The sequence below is a fragment of the Antrostomus carolinensis genome, unplaced genomic scaffold (genome assembly GCF_000700745.2).
Source record: "Antrostomus carolinensis isolate BGI_N321 unplaced genomic scaffold, ASM70074v2 scaffold30536, whole genome shotgun sequence".
Classification (NCBI taxonomy): domain Eukaryota; kingdom Metazoa; phylum Chordata; class Aves; order Caprimulgiformes; family Caprimulgidae; genus Antrostomus; species Antrostomus carolinensis.
In genome coordinates, this window is record NW_010323004.1 from 1444 (window position 1) to 22187 (window position 20744).

The following is a 20744-nucleotide window of genomic DNA, read 5'->3' on the forward strand; positions in this document are numbered from 1 at the left end:
TTTCTGAAACTTTTACTAGTTTGAAATAATCTGACGTGAAACCTCTTTGGCAGGAGAAGCTCAATCAACTTGATAACCGATGTATCTCTGTTTTGGCAACTACTTTAGCAGGGCTGGATAAAGACAAGAATGTGAGCGCTCTTCAAGCTGGATTACAGTGAGAAAAATACATCTTTTACATGTTCTTCATATTTAAACATTGTTTGTATCTATGTCTTAGAAATCATGGAGGGAATGTTTGCACATAAAAGACATACTGTACTCTTATGATTTAAATGATCACATGAGATAATAGCGGTACAAGACAGTGATTTTTGGCATTGTCTTTCATTGCAGTTTCAAGCACAAAGGTGTCCGATGCCGTAGGGTACTAGACTGCTCTGCAGAAGATTCATATTCTGACTGCAGCTCCACCACTGTGGCTTTTTTGTGAGGTTGATCAAGTAATTTTGCATATCTATACCTCTGTTTTACCCATATGTAGAGAAGAGGTAATGAGACTAGCTTACTTTGTGAAGTATTTTGATTTGTCATGATGAAAAATGCTGTTTAACCGCCAGGGAATATTTTCTTTTAATTTAGTAAGTAAAAATTAAGATGTAAGACAAGTTTAAGACTTTATCTGTGACTCCAGCAAGGCCTTCTGTGCAGTGCATTATCAGAATAACTTTGGCTGCAGTGATTTTTTTTTTCTGGGCCAGTGAGATATCTGTGAGTAACCAATCTGCTCACTCCCATGAGACTGTTTTTACTGAGGCTGTCACAAAACTTGTCATGGACTAGTGCTTTTGGTCCCGTGTCAGGTCCTGCTTTGAGAAGGTAGATGTGTTGGTGATATGCAAAAACCAGATTCTCCTGGAAGCTCACGTACACAGTTCTTGTAAGTTGGTAGAAAGCAGGAGATCCATCTACAGCTCTGTCTTGATGTCTGGAGCTCTGGCCTGTTTGCAGGAAGCCACATCTGCAGGGGTGAATTTCAGAGCAGTGCACTACTTTAGAAAGTGACACTGCATATTTTGTACCTGTGCAGGTGTATTTGAGGGTGATTCAGACGTAACAATTACAATACTTCCCTCTGAGCCAGAAAAGGAGCTGCTGGGAATGCAGAACTCCTTCATCTTCTACTTATGATCCCTCTGTGTTATGATAACGCTTCTGTTGCTGCAGCCCACAGCACTGCTTGTTTAGTTTTTTTCCTCACTTGGGCCAAGTTGTTGTCAGTGTCCATCCATGGCTTTCCTAGCTGCTTCAGAACTTGCCTGCACATTGATGATTCTATCATAAAAATGTGTATTTTTAGTTTTTTTTTTCCTGCGGAAGAGTGTTAATTCCTTGAGGCTTAACAGCACTCGTGTCTGCACAGTCACATGTGCAGTCTGGGCAGATGCCCCACTGTTAATGTATCAGCAACAACACTCATCTATCAGGATAACATTAAGAAGAAAGCATATATAATTATCTCCATGTGCAAAATATCTGTGCTGCAGCTACATCACGTAGAGTTATGCAAGCCTTGCAAAAGAGAAGGTGGGAGAGGAGCAGGGAATTGCGGCTTTAACTGGGGAGTACATCGGTGCGGGAGAATGCGGGTACCTACCTGTTTCTGCTGAAATGAGGAAAGCTCTATTAAACAGTCACTTTCTCTGCCTCACGGCCTTGTGTGTGTTTCTTCGTCAGATTACTAGTGGAGCAGCGCATTCCAAGTATCCAAGACATCTTTATCCTGCAGAACCTGATGAAATGCATGGGAAAAGATGCTCCAGTCTTTCTGAAAAAGAAATTTGAGGTAAATTTAGTTGGAGGCTCATTTTTACTTCCACAAAGCCTGTGCTCTGTCATTGTTTATACATTGCTTATGGTTCTTTCCAGACACTCGAAGAGAAAATATAATACAAAGGTTAACTGCATTTGCTATATGAATCATAGTCCAGCTATATCTGCAGGAAGAACTTAAATTTGGAGCCTGGGAATATCCCACCATGAAAGGGGGCAGAAAGCAATGGAGATGGTACAAAAGGAATTGAGGCAGTAAAATAGCAGTGCCCTCACCTCTTGTTTGAGTTGGTCACATGGTATTTCATAGAAGCACTTACAGGCTGTTCCCTGATTCCCTTGCCCAGCTTATGGCTGGAAGATGAGAAGACAGAAAACTAGTCTGTGATGGGGCTGTGCCCCATAATGGTACGGGGCTGGAGGACCGATGGGAGTGGGATGCTAGAACTCGCCTAGCTCATGGCTTTATCTTTCTGTGTGTCTGAAAGGTTCCTTGGGAAATACAGTGGTTGGGAGCAGGGTGTAGGTTTTATGGCTGAGCATACTGCGTTTTGTTCCCTGCTTTAAAGACACTTTCTGAAACCTTTTGAACAGGACCTACTTGTGTTTTCATCACATAGCTGAAGGGCCCTGAGGTCAGTTTGTAATAGCATTCATGGGGAAGTGAGGGAAGATACCAGTGATGGGAAACTGAGGCAAGAACAGAGCGGTGCAGGGGGCACCGTGTTAGATGTAAGTAAATTGTAAGACCTTGGACAAGGTTCCACTTTTTACAAGATGGTGAGAAACTGACTGAAGATGTGGTGGAATATGGAACTGAGAGGAAAGTAACATTTCCACTTGTTAACTGAAGGGGGCTCTTAATTTCCTGAGCCCACACGGTGCTATTTTTAGTACTGTGTGATTTCTGTTGTAGGCGCATTTTGTATTTAACCTTTGACTTGGATGCAGTAAGAATATTGTATTTTAATAGCCAATATACTTTGTATTGTCATTTTTACTGTCATTATATTGATACAATTACTACTTTGATAAATGAATTCCCTTTTGTGGCATCAGAGCTGACCTTTTGTGCCTCAGTCCACATTTGTAACTGGGTGTTTGTGTTAAAGATACACCACTCAGTGTGCTGTTGGATCACTTTGAAGGCTTACAGCTTTCACGCACATCCAAAACAGTAATTGGAGTACTATGAAGTAAGTCAACTGTGCCAATTATATTTCTGCTACTTTTTAAAGAGTTGGTAGAAGCTACGTTTCATACTATTTGGAAATTAGCTTAACTGAGACTTCTTTCTTTAAAAAAAAAAACAAAAAAACATGTAAAGGCAAATTGCTGGGAACTTGCACAGTGACACAGCTCTGGAACACTTGATCTGCTGTAATTGTGTCTTAAGAAATTTAGACTAGTAATTTTATGCTTTTGCTGTTTGTTTCTGCTTTTTCTTTCATGTAAGCCTGAACAGGCTAAGTTTTGGTGAAAATGCCTTCACCAGAAAGCAGTGATAATATACCCAAAGAACAAAGGATTTAATAAACTCTAATTCATTTTAGATGGCAATTTTGAAAGAGATAGACCATCTGACTTTCCCGAATGCTCTCCGTGTGTTTTTGGCTCTTGTTGCAATGAATTACTGTTCCATTCCAATCCTGAATGCCTGCAGTAAAAAGATCCAGGGTAAGAAAAAAAAATGTTTATTAAATTTCCTTCCTTATACCAAATTCTGCCTAATTATTCTCATCTCCTTTTTCTTTCCTTTAGAAGTCAGGAAACATCTATATTTTACAGGATATTATAGTAACGTGGAGCCACTTGACAAGCAGCAAGCCAGAAAACTACTGATCGATAATGAAAGCAAATAGCTTTTGTCGTCTCTGCCCTTTTTAATAGTTACCTGAATTATGTATTTTTCTTTGGATTTTTCTGTATGCAGAATTTAGGAAAAATAATTGAATTCTAGCAAAAAAAAAAATAGATTTCAGATAAACTTTTAAAATGTGAATTCAAAGTGGACATTTTACAGAATGGATTGGTGGCTTACTGTGATTAGTTAATAAACTAAAGGCAACAAACATAGTGTTTCCCTGATTAACTGGATTATTGAGTTCTGCTTAGTAACTGACCTCATGCTACAGCCCAGAAAAAAATGAAATAAAAGGTAATGCTTCACCTCTCTCCATACCTTTACAATACATTTCTTAAGTATATGTGGTCAGTACGTATTGATTCACACTTAAAATACATATGAATTTGTGTCTAAAAAACCATTAAGATAGCAAAATAGCATTCTTATCATAAATGATCCAATAGTCTTTGGGCTGCTTGTACAGTATTTACTTGCTCATATGCGTTAGGACATATGGTCTTTAACTACACATACTGGCTTCTCCCATAGGACTTTCACCACACTCAGTACAGGGGGTAGGTGGCATACACGGAGTGAGCAGCTACTCAGTACTTCTTTCTGCATTTTTTTAGTGCCTGTTCTCAGGACTTACGTGCTGCACATTGTGCAAATGACGCTCTGGGGACAGAGTGATTAATTTCTGGACAGCAGTGATCCCTATCAGAGGCTAGAGATGGAGTAGGAAGAGGAGAAAGGGGCATGCTTTGGGGCTCTTGGGGGAAAGGAATTTTCCAGCAGATTTTCCAGGTCCTGTGCTGTTGCTGGGGCCCTGAAGAAAGTAGCTCCATCTCCCATATCCGGGGGCCTGACCAGAACTGTAATAACTGTGTATTCACAGGTATTTATGGAGTTAATTTTTGCAGCAGCAAGGGAGTGGCGCTCATTTTCTCATTATGCAGAAGAGAGAGATTAAGGTGAAAGTGTCCAGTAATATGAGATTGTTAGCCTGTGTTCTTTAGGAGTACCTAGCATTACAAATAACTTTATTTGATGCATAGCTCTCATTGGCTTCAATCGCAGTTGTCAGCACTTCAGGAAATGAGGCAACAGTGTTTTATGCTGAGCCTGGAAAATCACTGAGCACAGCTCAGAGGAGTTAAATTCAGTTATTTTCCTGCTATTCTCTTGAGGCCTGTGGCAGAGGAAAAGATAAAGTCTAGTTTTGATGGGTGCTGATCCTACTTCTGTAACTATGCTCTTGTCTCTTGCAGTGTCTCTTTTATGACATGTGTGCCCCTCATTGTAGCAAACAAAGCAGGGTGTTCAAGAGGGAGCATTGTTCTTTAGTACTTTCTATTTTTCATCTCAGGAGTAGGGCCATCTTGTGTAGCAAATGAAGCAACAGTCCTGTGCAGAAGTCTGTTGTCATCTGGCACTCAATCTGTGTCATCACACTCGTATGCCAGGATGTTACACTATGGTTCCATGTTTTCCAGTTTGGCATACACTAATGTTTTAGTGCTTCACAGCCTTTAGTGCTTTTTAGACATAGATTCATGTTTGTGGTTTCTTGCCGTTTGGTAAAACCAAATGGGAAAAAATGTAAATTTCATCGTGTGCTAATGATAAATCATCAGCTTTAGATCCACCTCTTTGTTATCCCCTCAGCTGACATGGTGAAGCAAACAGCCCAAAGGCTCAATAAGCACTAAAGGGGCTAGCCCAAGGGTTTCCATGCTGGCTGCAGGGCGGTGCTGAAAATCAAGAATCCTGGAACAGAAGATGTTATGGGAACACAGTCTTCTTCTTTCTTTGGTTAATTTGTTCCCTTTTGCTGATTTATCCCTTCTGGCTTGATCCTGACTCAGTTTGGTTTCTTCTACCTCTCAGTTTCTTCCATGTGTTTTAGACTCAGGTGACTGTCTAGCTAGTCTCAGGCTGTTCCACAGTCCCTTATCTTTTGTTTTTGCCCTCCTCTATTCCTTAGCCAAACTGTTCCCACAATGTCTCCAACCTACAGCTCCCATTGCTTTGTATCATTTGTGGGTTTTTTGTTCTTCTGTTACAGAGAATGTCCACGATGCTCCATTTCGGCAGTTAATTCTTATTCTTGAAGCTTGTTCCAATCTCCACTACCGTAATGTAAAACTGTTTTCAGCATTAGCTGACTACGTTAGTTCTACTGCCTGCCTTTGGGACAAAAAACAGGTGAGTTTGAGACTGAATAATTTACAGTGGTACTAGTAGAGTAAGCAGTTTCTGGTGCTTTCCATCTTACCTTTCTTCATGTTTGTGTTTGATCTTTGGAGAACAGACTTTTTAAGAATACCAATCTGCTGAAGTTGATACAGTTAAATTTTTAAAATGCTCTTCTATTTATTGATTAATAAAGAAATAAGAAATAAAAGAGGTGTTACAATTTGAAACATTGCTTTCATTAAAAATGCCTTTTATGAAATCAACATAAATAAATCTTGACCTTATAAAACTATATTTTATTTTAGATTATCCTTTTTCTTTCTGCCTGCGAGACACTTGGCTTTCAGCCTAGTGAGCTGATGGGTATTTTTGCTGAGAAGGTGACAGAAGACCCTGAATTCCTCAACTTGAAAGACCTGTTGATTGTTCTCCGAGTGTATTCACGACTCAACTATGTTCCCAAACACCAAAAACATCTGTAGGTTTTCATTTAGGATGCCTGATAATACGTTATGTAGTCATTATAGAATAATGTATAGCAACTAGTATTTGATTTCAGTTGTGAAAGAGTTCATAATCCTGGTTTATTCACCTGTAAGGTAAATTTGCTGTGTCTTTTCACATTTTTTCTACATAGGGATTTTTCTCTGTATTAAAAATGGAGACCTTGGTTCTAGACTGACCAGGCCACTAAATCTGTTGATAGGTAGCTGTATCCTCAAAGAAGAATCAAAAGCTAATGTTAGATTACACAACATATGATTATACAAGATAATAAAGATTTCTAACTTGTATTTTTGTTTGAAATCGGTATTTTATATAGCCTTATTTGTGTATTTAGATACTTTTCTTCTGGTTTTGGAAAAGGTTTTTTGAGACTCTTCATAGCTGCTTGAATAAGTACCTCCTTCAAATTTCCAACACAGAACTGCTGAAGGCAGTGTATTCACTTTGCATCTTAGGATATCTTCCTCATCGTCCACTTGATGAGCTGCTGCAGAAGGACAGCAGGGATGAACTACTGTCAGGTCAGGCCTTACTTTGTGTTCTTGTTTTAAAAGGGACAGTCTGCCTCTGTACATGATTTGTTGTAACTGCATTAAAAGTTTAGAAATTAAAGAATTTAAACATGAATAATACTAAATTTGAAGCCCTCAAGACAAAGCTAACATGGTGGTGGTGATTTAAGTGATCTATTTCTGCACTAGAGCATCAGGCTTATTGTCTTGGGCCCCGTGGTGGCAACAGTTTAATAGCAGATGTGCACATGGAGAGAGGTGAATATGAGATTTGTAGAAATGTGTAACAGCTAGGGGTTCTGTCTTCAACAGATATTCAGGCATTTTTGAAAACACAGTTTTGAAGCTTAGTACTCTTAAAGTACAGTTTCCAAATTATGGCAAAGTCTGATCTCTCTTCTTTGTTTTATAAATGGCCTTCTAGTTGTGTGGATTTTATAAATGGTTTTTATGCATGCTCTCTCATTCTGTGTTCTCTTTAAGTCTCCTGTAATAAGAGAGCATGCACAGAGCAGTGTACAGTAGAAGGCAAAGACTGGATAAATGGGCAGGTCCCAGCCAGAGACTTTAATACTGTAATCAGTGAATTGATGGTCTGTATTTAACAATATATTGAAGATAGTCAATAATATTCAGTGAAAAAACAATTGGGTGTTGAAAAATTCCGTGAGATGATACATTCGATATAATATTTTTTGTATCTTTTTTCAGATGATCTCTACAAAGGACAAAAGGAAATGATGCTTCACTGTGTGAAAGCATGTGTGGAACTTGATAGCCCTTCCTTCATGAAACCTGCATTTGTTCTGACTGAGAATTTCTCCCCATTAGTATCTCTTAATCTCAGAAAGGCTCGGGAGGCACTGATAGAACTTCTGGGAGATGAGAACATGTTTCAGCAAAATGTTCAGCTGCCATATAAATATCATATTGGTATGAAGACAAATTACTGTCATATTCTTTTTAATGTAGATTTATAATCCCCAAAATAATAAGGTTGTAAGAAGTTTGCATAGGGTGCAAGTGATTAAAAGTGTAACACTTTGAAGACACAGTCTTTCAACAAATTATGTCCTTGATTGGTCAATCTACTGTTAATGCTTCTGTTAAAGTATTTAAGTCAGTCTACTAAAACTTTATGATTGGTCTTATTTACAAAAATGCTTCAGACTTTTTGTTAAGCACCAGCGAGCAGATGTTAATTGTACATAAATCCAATATGGCCAGCTGTTACAGAGAGTTGACATGTTAGTACTAAATCACACTAGAAACAAAGCCACACAGCAGCCTTCTTTTGTTCTTGACTTGTTCCTTTTCTGAAGCTCTGGCTAAAGTTTGGGTTCTAGTGAAGTGGGATATTACCTCCTTTGACAGGTGATCATTTCATAGCATTTGCTTTCCTTTGTATTTTGGTATTGCTTATTGTTTTTTCTGGTCACCCATCTTACCAGTTTTTCTGTATTTGTAATAATTTTCTTCCTAAATATTTCTAATGAGGAATCGGATTACAGGAAAATCTGAGTAGGTATGACAGACTGCAGTCAAGACTAGTTTCCTTAAGCTATGATTTCCCTCCCATAAAGTTATATCTACAGTTTCCAAAACCATTTTTTTTTACCCTGGAGATGTGCAAGTTATAGCTGTATATATATTGCTTGCAGGGAGGGAAAAGCCATCAGTAATATGTAAATTATTAGAGAACAATAATTGGAAATAGAGCAGTGACAGTGTCTGTTAACTTTTTCAAACTTTTTCACTGTTCATTTGAAAACAATTTGAACAATTAATGTTCAAATGAGAACATTAATTGTAACCTCTTGCAGTGTTAAATGTTTTATGGTTTTGTTTTCAGATTTTGAAATCAGAATGGATTCAGACAGAAAGAAGGTGTTCCCAATAGCTGCAACAGATGATCATGCTGACTTAAATGTTCAAAGGTGTCTTTTTTTGACTGCTTATTTTTTCTAGCAGGCTAATTTTATTTATGTGTATTCCATCCAGTTACTTCTTTGGTTCACTTATTTGCAGAAGCAAAGTAGATAATGAACTTATTATTTGTGCTTACTGAAATATATAAAAATTGCCTTGCCTGTTCAGAGCAACAGCTCATCCAGCTCACTGCCTTCTAACAAGAGGCTAAAACTTAACATTTCACAGAAAGAGCCAGCACCCAGCACAATAATCTGATGCTCTTGTAATGGATACAGGTTTTGAAGTATGACTGAAATCCCTTCCAAAAATTGCTACATTAGGGTTTTAACATTCCAGGTATTTGTGTGTACAATTAAACATTCAGTTATTCTCTTAAGTCTCTAAAATATGCCTCTCAATGGTATGTTATGGCAATTAATTCAGCTGCTGAAATATAATTTGTATTAAAAGGATCATCATATCCAAGTTTTAGGTGATTAATTTAATCTTGTGTAGAAAAATGACCTCTCAGTAACAGAAGTGGGACATACATCATTTAAGTAATGCTTAAGCCGAGTTGAGTAATACTTAACATTTGTGTGCTGGATCACTGCACAGCAATGTATTTTGTATAGTTTGCTTTTTGGGAAAAGGAGAGCTAGTGAATTCGGTAACAGAAACTCGGTGTCGGGCTTCCAAGGCATTCAGCTTTCCTCATCCTTCCAAGTAGCTTTTTATGGCAGGAAGTAACTTGATTCAGAACATTAGCAAAGGATCAAAGTAAATGCAGAAGCAGCCAAAATAATGTAGAATTTGGAATGATCAATTTTCTTCTCATTGTGGGAGAAGTGGATATCTAAGGACTTAATTCAGCTGTAGGAGTTTGCGTACATGCTGGTTCTTGTGTGAAGCTCATAGAAGAGAGGCTCAAAATTACTTAAATCTGGAGAAGGAAAAGGATAATGAAATTTGTGCAGTCCTGATAGTTTTGCCTACCAGAAGACAGCTAAATATTCTGCAGTGTTAAAGGACAGCATTGAATCACTGTCTTAAAAATGCTTATTCTGCATTTGTACAATGAGGTCTTCCCTACTCTTCTTGGTTGCAGATTGGCTTTTCTCTTTGTTCCTCCATCTGCCTTCTGTTTGGGTACAACGCACCCCCAAGGGAAGCTGGCAGTGAAGATGCGGCATCTAAATAAACTGGGCTATCATGTAATTCTGGTAAGAAGACTCTTGTTGTTCTCTCTGTTTCAATTCTGTTATCAGCACAGTGATGAGTAGGTTTGTTTGATAGAACAGGCTTTGTAGGGAACAGTGAGTCTTCTCCAGAGTGGTAATTGTATATCATCTCTACTTAGAAGGTAGTAATGGTGTCACTAGGGAGAAAGGACAGAGGAACTCTAAAAGAAAAGCTACCGCTTATCATTTTCAGCAAAACACATAGAGTCATAGTTCGGGGCGGGGGGAAATCAAGCCACTGAATTGCTTTGTACCTAAAAAACCTATGTGACTGGCTTATTTCCCTGATTTTTATAGAATGAATTATTCAAGTCAACTTGTTTTCAAAATACAGCGACTCCTTATGGCCTTCCCATCACTGAGCACTTGGTTTGTGGGATAGGGTAGTTTGCTAAAGACAACAGAACTAATGTACCTTTTCGTCTTCCTTTCTTCCAGATCCTGAACAAGAAGTTTCAGGAAATGACAAATGAAGGTGCAGTTGAGTTTTTGAAAGGAAAAATTTATTCAGAAAATTATTTCACTTCTGCTGAAGTGACTCTGCAGGATAATTAAAATAAACAATTTTGGGTCTCCGCATCTCTCTTTTTCCTGTGTCATTAATGTAAGGTTTTAACGGAAGAGGTAACCATTTTTATACACAACTGCCTACTCCAAAGTATTACAGATTGAGAAGAGTTTGTAAAGTGAACAGTGTCTGCTGATGGTGGGGGTTTTCTTTTGTGAAGTGGGGGTGGGTTATCTTTAGTGGAAGGAACTACTCAATCTAAAAAGCATCCTGACATCTATTGCTGCTGAAACTTCTTAATTTTATCTTCACTTTGCTTTAAATTTCAAATTTCTCTTTTCTCTTGAGCTGGGTCAGGGAAAGGAAGTGACCATTTCAAGTGCTGTTGGAACCTCGCCTACAAATATGCACCAGAAAGATTCCTCCCAACATCCCACCTCCAGCACCCCCTGTGTTCTTTATGCAGAACTATAGATGGTAAAGCAGTAAATAACTTAGCCTAATGGGTATATTAAAAAATCCAAAGTTATATGAAAAGTTTCTGAAGAAATCAGTCTCACCGTTTTCAGAAGTTCAGGCCAATAATGGTTCTGTTAGCTGTATGCTTTTCTGTTTAAAGATGTGTTGCAATACTTAGATTTGTTAATTATATACTGTGATTTACCTTCACTGGCCTGTTACCTAGTGGTGGAATTGATGATGTTGTCAATTCCAGAAGTTCAAAGCAGCTTTGGGCCTTTGAGCTGAAGGAGCAGAGAGAATTGGCACATCATTTCCATTCTTGGTAACATTTACTGGCAAAATCCATTTGTTGTGCTGGAGTTGCTGAAGTATTTAGTAAGAGCATTGGAATGCTCAAAATACATACATTTGCCAACAGCAGCCTGCTTGTTTCTGCAGTGTAATTGGATCTTCAGTCACAATTTTGCTGTACCATAGCCACAGCCCAATTAGCATGAAAAAGAGCAACGCTTTCTACAGTGCCTGTGTGCTACCTAACGGTGGTGCCCTTGCTTCACTTGATAAGCTACAAGAACTAGGTTCTTTGTCTTTCTGAAGTAGCGTGGACACATGGTTAAGGTATTACAACGATGAGATAAAAAAGGTATTACAGTGATAAAATAAGGTGAAAATAAACAATGTGCTTACAAAAATTCACTGCCCACCTTCTGCAGAACATGTAGATAGAATATGGTGCACATTTATGAAGGAAACTCTGCGTTAACCAAAGAAGCGTTGTCACAGCAATTTGGCATAAAAAGCAGAGAGCTGTTCAGCATTTCAGTCTCAAATGCAGCACATGCAGAAAAATCGATTTGATGCAGCTGTAAAACTTAACCAGAGCAGAGTTCATCTGCTTGATGATGAGTTTGTTGTGCCCCCTTTTTGGATCTGGTACTTTTAAGAAAGCATTGTCTGTACAAATTCATCTGTGAAGCAGACTGGTCAGGGCCATTCTGATGTTCTGAGCTGGCTGACTGAGTCATGGTCCCGGCCTGCGCTGGAGGAGGTCTCGGATATTCTGTGCTGGAGAGCTGGGTGGTGCCCAGAGCTGCGTTTGGGAAAGCATTGGGTGCTGTTCAAAGCTGAAGCCCTGCAGACCAAGCTAATGCAGCGTCAGCTGTGGAACTGCTTCCTCTGCTTCGAGCTTTTCAGTCAGGTCCTCAGTAGCAGATGCATAGCTCCCATGTCTTCAGGGACAAAACACCAGGCAGGGAAGTATACTGTCCTCTTGGGTGCCAGCAGCCTGGACACAATTAGCCACCAGTGGACACAAAATGACATAGCATGTTGCATTAAATTAGCTGATCATCATCCTTTCTTTTTTTTAAACACCTTATGAGTAGGTGGAAACTTCCACAAGCAGTATGCAAGTGTAGTAGTCTGCCATAGCGATCACCTTGCTTATTAAAATGTCTTGCTATATGCTGCCTCAATAATTAAAGTTGTTACTATGTCACCTGCACTGATTCATAGTTCCAAGCAGTATGTAGCTGCTGCCAGAGAGACTTCAGAGCTGTGGGTTTCTTGAATCTTTACATCTGCAATGCCTGAAAGAACCCGGGGTTTCACAGGTGTCCAATTCATGTAGTAAGGGAGTCCCAATCCCCTGTTTTGTGCATTACAATCTGCATTTAGAATACCATTCTCCTCTCTCTCCTGAATCATGCTTATTAAAATTAGTACGAGACTCACAACGAAGATCAACAATAATTATTTTGTTCCTGTAATTGTGGGTTTTGTCACTGCATGGATTGCTTGGTGCAAAAGGTGCCAAATCCCCCTTTTTTAAGCAAAACATACAAATCAGATGTTTTTAGCTGACCTGCCAGTGAGGCTAACTGGAGATGCAAGCTGCACCTTTCTCTGCTATTTTCCCAGTCTGCCTGCAGACTCAGGAACATGTGTTTCCAACCATTATTCACTTGAAACACTTTGGAAGTACAGTGGCTGGAAATTTTTTCTGAACAAAGAGTGAGGAACCAGGAAGCTGAATATGGCTTTATTTCATACAGCCCATCTTATTAACGGATGGAACCAAGACATTTGCTGTGGTGTCTGACTTACTAAAGGTATTTCAAGGGTGTATCCAATCTGTAGCAAGGCCAAGGTTCTCAACCTCATGTAAAGTGAAAATAGGCAATTTATTATGTAAACTAAATTGCTGAGAGAGGGGAGGATCTTCAATGAATCGAAGGCTTGATAAAGAAGATAAAGCAAATATAGAGCTTACAGTAATTATGTAGCTCTGACTTACAGACAGCAGACTCAGCTGCACAGAGCAACCATATATTTGACCAGACTCTTGTATGAAGGCAGCATGATTTATTCTTGGGTCCCAAAGAAGTCTGAAAAGTAGATGTATAAAAATCTTACCTTTATTCTGAGCTATGAAATACTGGACTTAAGTATTTGCCCTGCTAATGTCAAAGAAAAAGGTACTGCCTTTTATGATTCCTGGTTTTTACATGCTGCTTGCTGTGAGACATTTTTGATTCATAAATCTTATCTTATTACAAAACAGTAAAATTCCATTATAAAGCTGGCTTATCTGGTACATTTTTCCTTGAGAATAATGCATATTCTGTTCATCCTTTAAATTCTCCAGGTCATCTGAGGGATATCCACATACAAAAGGACAAAAGGGTAACAAGCTCAGATCATTGTCATGTGTCACACAATCAATAAGAAAACATTGTGAGAAGGATTTACAAATATAAGTTCCATAGCAAACTGGCCCAAGGATGATGTTAAGCATTGCAAGATGTGTGAACAGATCTAAAATGAGAGCAAGAAACAAGAAGGCAGAAGATGTGGGCTGCAAGGGTCAAGAAGGCTCTTGCATGAACAGAAAATAAACTAGAACCATCTGAGCAAAAATGAAACAAAGTTTGTGAAGTAATGCAGAATGAGAACAGTGAGTGTTTGGAAAAACAAATTGTTTCCATAAGCAGCTAAATTTGCAGAAACTGATGACTTATAGTTCTCTCCTGCTTGGATTTGCTTCTGTCTAAAATTACTTTTGAGCCCTAACTGCAGCCTTCTTAGGGTATGAAATATTCCAGCCACTTGTTCACAAGAAACATCCAGGAACTCTCTGTAAAACTTCCACTTTGCTCTCAAATGCGCCAGCATGTTTAAAAGTGGCTGGGAAAGAGGGACTAAAGTACATTGCAAGAGTTTCATTTTTGTTAAGAAATCAGAATCTAAATAAACTGGAGCTTGGAATTAGAGAATGAAAGTCTGTTTCTCAGTTATTGCAACTCTTTCTGTATAGGCAAGAGGTTGAATAATGCTTTGTATGCACAGACCTAGAGATGTGGCTCTGGTCAATTGCTGAAGTGAAGAAAATACTAAGACTTCCCTCTAATGCTTTTTTTTTTTCTGCCCTGGCCATTGCAGTAGTATTATTTTATGTTGCCTTTTGTTAATGTTAAGCTATTCTCTTTGCATACAAATCTCAGAACACATAAGCTTGTATGAATGAGGTTACCTCTGTACTGACACTAGAATATCTGAATTAAAAAAACACAAATGCAGGTATTTTGTAGATCTCTAAAAACGTGGAGCATTCACTCCTAGGCAAAAAGTGCTGAAATAAGTTATTTCAGAACAAAAGCAGAGCCATGGTCATCTGTTGTTCTCTACATAAATACTTTTAAAGCAGTTATGGTACTTAAGCATGGGTTTTACTGAACATGTAATCCTGTGGTTTTGTTCTCTGCTAGTAACCATAGTGGGTTTAGTAGTTCTGCATTGTTCTTGTTTTTTAAGTGATGCAAATATAATGAAACTCTGAACTATGTTTAAGATCTGTCCTTCTAGTTGTAGTGGGCTTTTCCCTTTTTTCATTATTTCTGGACAAGTGCAGTATAAAGTGAAAGTATGAATGTGGGGGCAACTGTAAATAGCCACCCAGGAACAAGAAGGAGAATCTGTCTTTGGGTCTGCAGCAGGAGTCTGTATCCACAGATAACCAGTGAGCTTTTTGTTTCATCCTATTCCCTCTCTCCAAAAATGCTCCTATGCAATACTCCAGTAACATTGTTGCCATGGCACCCATCAAAACCCAGATATGCTTTTGCTTTATGTAGCAAGATGCAAATTTTTAGAAACAGGAGAATTTCTTTTAACTTTTCACTGCTATAGGTAAGGGACTCTATCCATGCCTCCAGACAGAGGCAATTTACTGAACACTGTCACTCCTGAGCCTGTGCCATAGTTTACTCTTATCAGTTCAACCCACAAAGGGCACTTGCTAAATTTTCTGTATTTGCCTGTTTGATTTTCACGGTACAGATTCTGCTGCACGTAAGATGTCATCTGTACTCGACCACCCTTTTGAAAGGTGGGGAAGTGTGTGGGGAGTGTGTGGAAAGGGTGAGTAGCTCATCAGCCGGTTTAAATTGAAGTCAGGGCACTACAGCAATATACACCAGCTGAGGCTGTGGCTCTGCAACTTCAAAGGAGAAAACTTGAACTGTTATGTGAGCCCAGTTTTCTCTTTCTGCAGTAGGGAATAGTTGGTGAATCACGCTCTGACTGCACAGAGGCTGGTGTAAATGGTGAGGACTGTCATGGCTTGTGGAGGAGATTCTATATTTGTATGTTAAGATGTTATTGTACACAATAGCTAGGGTGCGAGGAGAGACCAAGAATGGAGCCCGCCTTTGAAATGTCAGTCACATAATAAAAGACTATTTAATCTTTTAAAATATACATATTGAAGACCAATACTGGGTTGTTACTTGCCCTTTGTGCTGACTCAGCAGTTAGATATCAGCTTTACCAGAACATCAGACAGTTCCTTGAGACAGAGAATTCTCTGGAAAATACAAAGGCAACCTAAACCCTTTGTATGCTGTGGTGTATGAGGCAAGGACAGGGTAAAGACGGGTGATGCATTTGTCTCTGTTATTTTAGAATGTGCTCCATTTTGCCAATGAACAATTTGTGCTAGGGACACACCATCTTCTAAATGATTCAATCTGGGTCACTTCTGTATAAAGGTAAGGAAAATGATGGACATCTTAACTGTTAAGCAGGCAAAAAAAATGTGTGCATGTGTGTTTGGAGATTTGCTCTGTACCAGTCTATGCTCAAGGAACAGTACAAAATGGTGAATGCCTCACTGATGTCAGCAAGAAGACTTCCTTCTCAGTAGGCAGTACTCCCTCCAAAAGGTAGTACTGAGGAGGAGGATGAAGGTTGGTTTGATTTCTGCTGATGCAGAATAAAAAGAGAACTTCAAACTTTCCACTGCTGGTGGTAGGTTTGATATGCATTTTCTGAATCTAGTAACTCAGTATTTGAAGGGGAAAAAAAGAGAACAACAATGAAGGTATCAAACCCACTCTCTCTGAACAGAGGATAAGATGATCTGACACTAAGGCATTATAGAGACATGGGGAATCTGCAGTCAGCTCCCTGCTTGCCACCACTTACCTATTTGCTCATGGGCAAGACACTCAGGAGGTCCCCGTGGTGCACCCAGAGTCCTGGTGTTCATGCCCATCTCGGTGGTGCTGTGACTCAAAGGAATGCCCTGCTTGGTAGCAGAGGCACAGCAGAAACTGTTCCCTGTCTGCATAATGGGGATGTCCCCATGTTGAGTTGCTTGGATTTGCAAGCTCTTCCAAGCAGAGCTGGCTGATGTTTCGGATCCACTCCTTGTACAAAGAGTAGTAACAGTTCAGCCATGAGAGTGAAGAAAGTCTTGTCTAGTTGTAAAAGAAACAGCTCCCTTCACTGGGGAACTCACACCAAAACTTGTGACCAATGCAGGCCTTGTCAATAGTTTTACTGCAAACCTAGCCAGTCCTGTCACAACAAGCACTTCAAAGTTACACTAGCCATTTCATTCCCTTCCCCAGTTACTACTAGGAGCAATGATTTGTTACAGACACCAAAATACAAGCTGTTTCTACTACATGTCACACCCATACACACACAGCACACTTTGAACCTGGCTTATAAATTCTTTAAGGCTCATTTGCAGAAATACACCAGAAAAGCTACTGAGTATAAGATACACAGAATGGACTCAGATGAGATCCGCTTTGAGATCTTTTTTCAGGTACTATTGGTTTCATTAATAATCACCGAGATTCCTCAGGGGCATCATAACGATTTTTATCAGATCCTCACACTGGTTGAGGGGTTTGAAGTATTAATAGCTTTGCATGGCTGTCCATATATAACTGCATGCAAGCAATACTGTTATGCCCAGTGGTGCTGGTATTAAACAGAAAGCTAAGTACATGTATCATTGTTGATCAGAGACCAAAGGTTAATATGAACATGTTTTATAGCTGCAAAAGCTAATTACTTAAGTTAAAGTGAATACAGTGGATATTGTTTGGGTCTAAGAAATCATATGCAAGCATATTTACATCTAATCATAAAGTGGTTTAGTGCTTGTAATAGAACTCATTAAAAATAATGTTGAGTACTCTAGAATACAGTGCAGTAAGCTTGTTTTTAACCATTAAGCAATAGTAGAGACTTATGTGCTGTCCTTTGCAGTTCTGCTAGTAGCAATAAAATAATACTAGTTTATTTACTTACAGAGGTTATTATTTTATTTAAAAATACAAGATAGGCTTAATGTTATGTGACATTTTCTTTAAAAAGGTCTAATTAAAACAAACAACATATTGCTTTGACAGCTAAAAATTTACAAGAAGTTTTGTTTCTTCACAAAATCAAGGATTCTTGCCTAATTCTTGCCCACTCAGAACATCAATATAGGATCATACCTCTGCAAATCATTTTCCACCAGAGAAATCATAACCTTTGAAATCCTAAATTCTAATCATATCATCAGAAGGTATTCTTATGAGGGAAAGTTTTCAGGACTGGAGAAGGCGAGTGAGAAAATCTAGCTGGTCTTTCTGACAGTGGATTCATGCACATTAAAAACTCAGCAAATTGAATCTTTCATTTGATCAAACTACAAGGGCAGTATTTTGCAGCCAGCTTGTATGTATGAACTTTGGGTTCAGCAATTTGCCACTGCACCCGAAAAATACGACTAGGTTGGTTGTTTGGGGTTTTTTTGAGTTAAATTGCACAATCCTTAGGCAGACAAATTTCCCATAGGAACTGTGTTTACATAAGGACTGTAGGATTTTGTGCAGAACTCCTTGTAAAGGTGACCACCCTTAACTTCTAGAACTAAAGAAGAGTGTTTGTTACCTTTTAGTAACAGGTGGTAAATACAACCTTGAATTCAGACTGTGTTAAAGGATCAAGAAAAAATAACCACTCAGGCCACCTGTTATTAAGGAAAGACAATTCTCTAATAACATCCTCCCTTCCTGGTTAAAGAAAATTGTGTCTGAGGAAGCTGCTCTGCCAGCCTAATTAAACCAATTCAGATTTTGTCAGCCTGCTTCAGCCTGCTTCCATAAGGAACTGCTTACTGAATGGGTACTTGAAGCTCCTCTCTGATAACAAAGCTGTCTAAAAACTGCATCACAGGACTTGTGGGGAAAAGGCAGGTATTATATCCCTCACTGACACAACACACGGATATTTCCAGTTTTGGCTCAAAACATGTGAGTATGCACATGTATGAATGCTGTAAAAACTATGGAGAATCTTTGAAAGTATCTGTAAATGTGTATCTCTTGAAATTACTAGATCATGTACCAATCATCAGATTAGTTCCACTAAACTAAAGCTTAAGTATCCTATGACAATTGATGATCTGCAGGACACTTAAGGTTGGCTTAATGGAACTAATTTTAAGGTTTGCTAATAATGTCATTCTAATCTAGTGTATGTTGGCTGGAATTCTTTCTGGTTTAAGATTATTTTAAAATCCCAAATGTAAGGTTAATGGGGTGTTATCAGTGTAATCTCAGAGAAAGAGAGAGAGAGGAAAACTCAGTAAGACGACTCAAGAGAATTGTTGTAACTCAGCATATTTTCCAGTGTATTCCCACTTATGCTAGGACTGTTGCTGGAGCTAATGAGGCTTGAGAAGTTAGCACTGTCAAATCACAATGGAGTCCAGAGATTTTCAGAAAAACCTTTCTCTAACAAAGCTTTGAAAGCTGAACACTTGGCATACTGAGAGGAGCAATGATTCACATTGCACACCACACAACATATTGCTGAATATTCATATGCTACAGAATTAGGACCATGTACTTGATATCGAAGAATGAATTGGAATATTTTGAACATCACTCAGAAAGACAGAAATATCTTTTAGTATTCATAGAAACAGGCAATACCTATAGAATAAGCCATCTCCTACGACAAGTCAATGGGAAACAGAACTGTCAATTTATGGCGTGCTTCCTCCAAGTAAAGCTACAGTGATAACCAGAGGATATTTTAGTAAAACAGTTGAATTATCCACTTCCCTTCTTCAGTGGAGCAGAAGACTAGGATTTAAGGCACATTAGTCAGCATGCTACTGTATTGATCCTACTGAGTGATGATTCTGTTTTGGACACACGCTGTGAGTTTTCTGCTGCAATAAAAGGAGATTTACTGGAGGATGATTTTCCCAGAATCAAGGTGATGATTTTAAAAAATATTGATCATGTTGAATTCTATCTAGTTGTAGTTTGGTTTTTAGTTCAGACAGAGTCAGTGCAGGATTTAGCTGTGGAACTGGGAAAGCTTAACATGATGAACTGATGTTTGTGCAGACACACAACTGTGTAAGTTTTTTGTCTTTTTAATAAGCTCTTTGTCCTTGAATGTTACATGCAGCTCGGTAGGGAATCTGGGTGCAAGCAGCTACCAGGATCAAACTCACCACTATATGATAGTTGTTTAACACATGTGGTATGCTTCAGTACAGAATCTTTAAACAAAACAGTTCTAGCTTGCGGCTGTTACTACACAGACTGTATGCAGATAAGTCACAAATAGCTGAGCATATGTGTGGTACAAGGTTAAAACAATAACAAGCAGGTCGAATCATTCAAACACTGGAAATCACTTTGACTCCAGGCCAAAAGCTTAGCTTGAGATGATATCAGTATGGGATAAAAAGAGGATAAACTAACAGGCTTAGCAGCCAGCTTGTTGGAGTCAGCGTATAGTATCTATACTTCCAGCAGGAGAGCAGATGGTCATATATTTAAGGAAGCACCAGACAGGGAGTCAGGAGATCTGAATTCTATTCCTGGCTCTGCAGCAGTGTTCCTATGTCACCTTGGGGAGTCACTTTTTTCCCCTTTTTTCTTAATCTTTTAAGTAGTGGAAATACTATTTATTTGTCTCACAGGGCAGCTGAGAGGCTAAACTGATGCAGAAAAATGCTCTGAAGCTCTAGGAAGAACGTATGGAAGAACTGCAAAGTAAACTTGTTAGGAAGAAAGGACACCACATGGTTTCATATGGCATGTTTGCACCGTATGTTTACAACCTTTCCTCTCCTCAGAATGTCCCATGCTTTTTTGCACACAGTTTACTAGAGGGAATAAATGGATTAAGCTGCCTTCCACATTTGCTAGAAAGATAAGCAGCTGCCAGTAAGAACCTGACCAAAGAACAGACTTTACTACTGAGAGAGACATTATTTATGTGCTAGAGGGCAATAGGCTTGTTCAAGTTAAATGTTTGTCCCAAGATATTTTTGCATTGGTGGTAGAACAATGTCTCTAATGGCTTTTATTCTGAATTCAGCAGTGCTGCTTGCAAGCTGAATTTTAAGTACATACTTAAGTATTGTATTTTATGGACAAATCTTCTGCTTAAGTCCCAAACCAACTCCATTTTTC

The 20744-nt window shown here is 38.8% G+C and overlaps 1 protein-coding gene across 1 annotated transcript in view; it reads left to right on the forward strand.

Moving 5' to 3' along the window:
* FASTKD2 (FAST kinase domains 2) overlaps positions 1 to 10544 on the forward strand; it is an 11585-nt gene extending 1041 nt beyond the window's left edge. Inside the window, exons 2-11 of the mRNA XM_010170466.2 lie at positions 54 to 157; positions 1678 to 1786; positions 3327 to 3450; positions 5688 to 5827; positions 6124 to 6296; positions 6686 to 6846; positions 7549 to 7770; positions 8690 to 8774; positions 9857 to 9971; positions 10428 to 10544. Of these exons, the coding sequence (XP_010168768.1) occupies positions 54 to 157; positions 1678 to 1786; positions 3327 to 3450; positions 5688 to 5827; positions 6124 to 6296; positions 6686 to 6846; positions 7549 to 7770; positions 8690 to 8774; positions 9857 to 9971; positions 10428 to 10544 (1350 nt within the window). The remainder of the gene's footprint in view (positions 1 to 53; positions 158 to 1677; positions 1787 to 3326; positions 3451 to 5687; positions 5828 to 6123; positions 6297 to 6685; positions 6847 to 7548; positions 7771 to 8689; positions 8775 to 9856; positions 9972 to 10427) is intronic.
* Positions 10545 to 20744: the final 10200 nt, after the last annotated feature.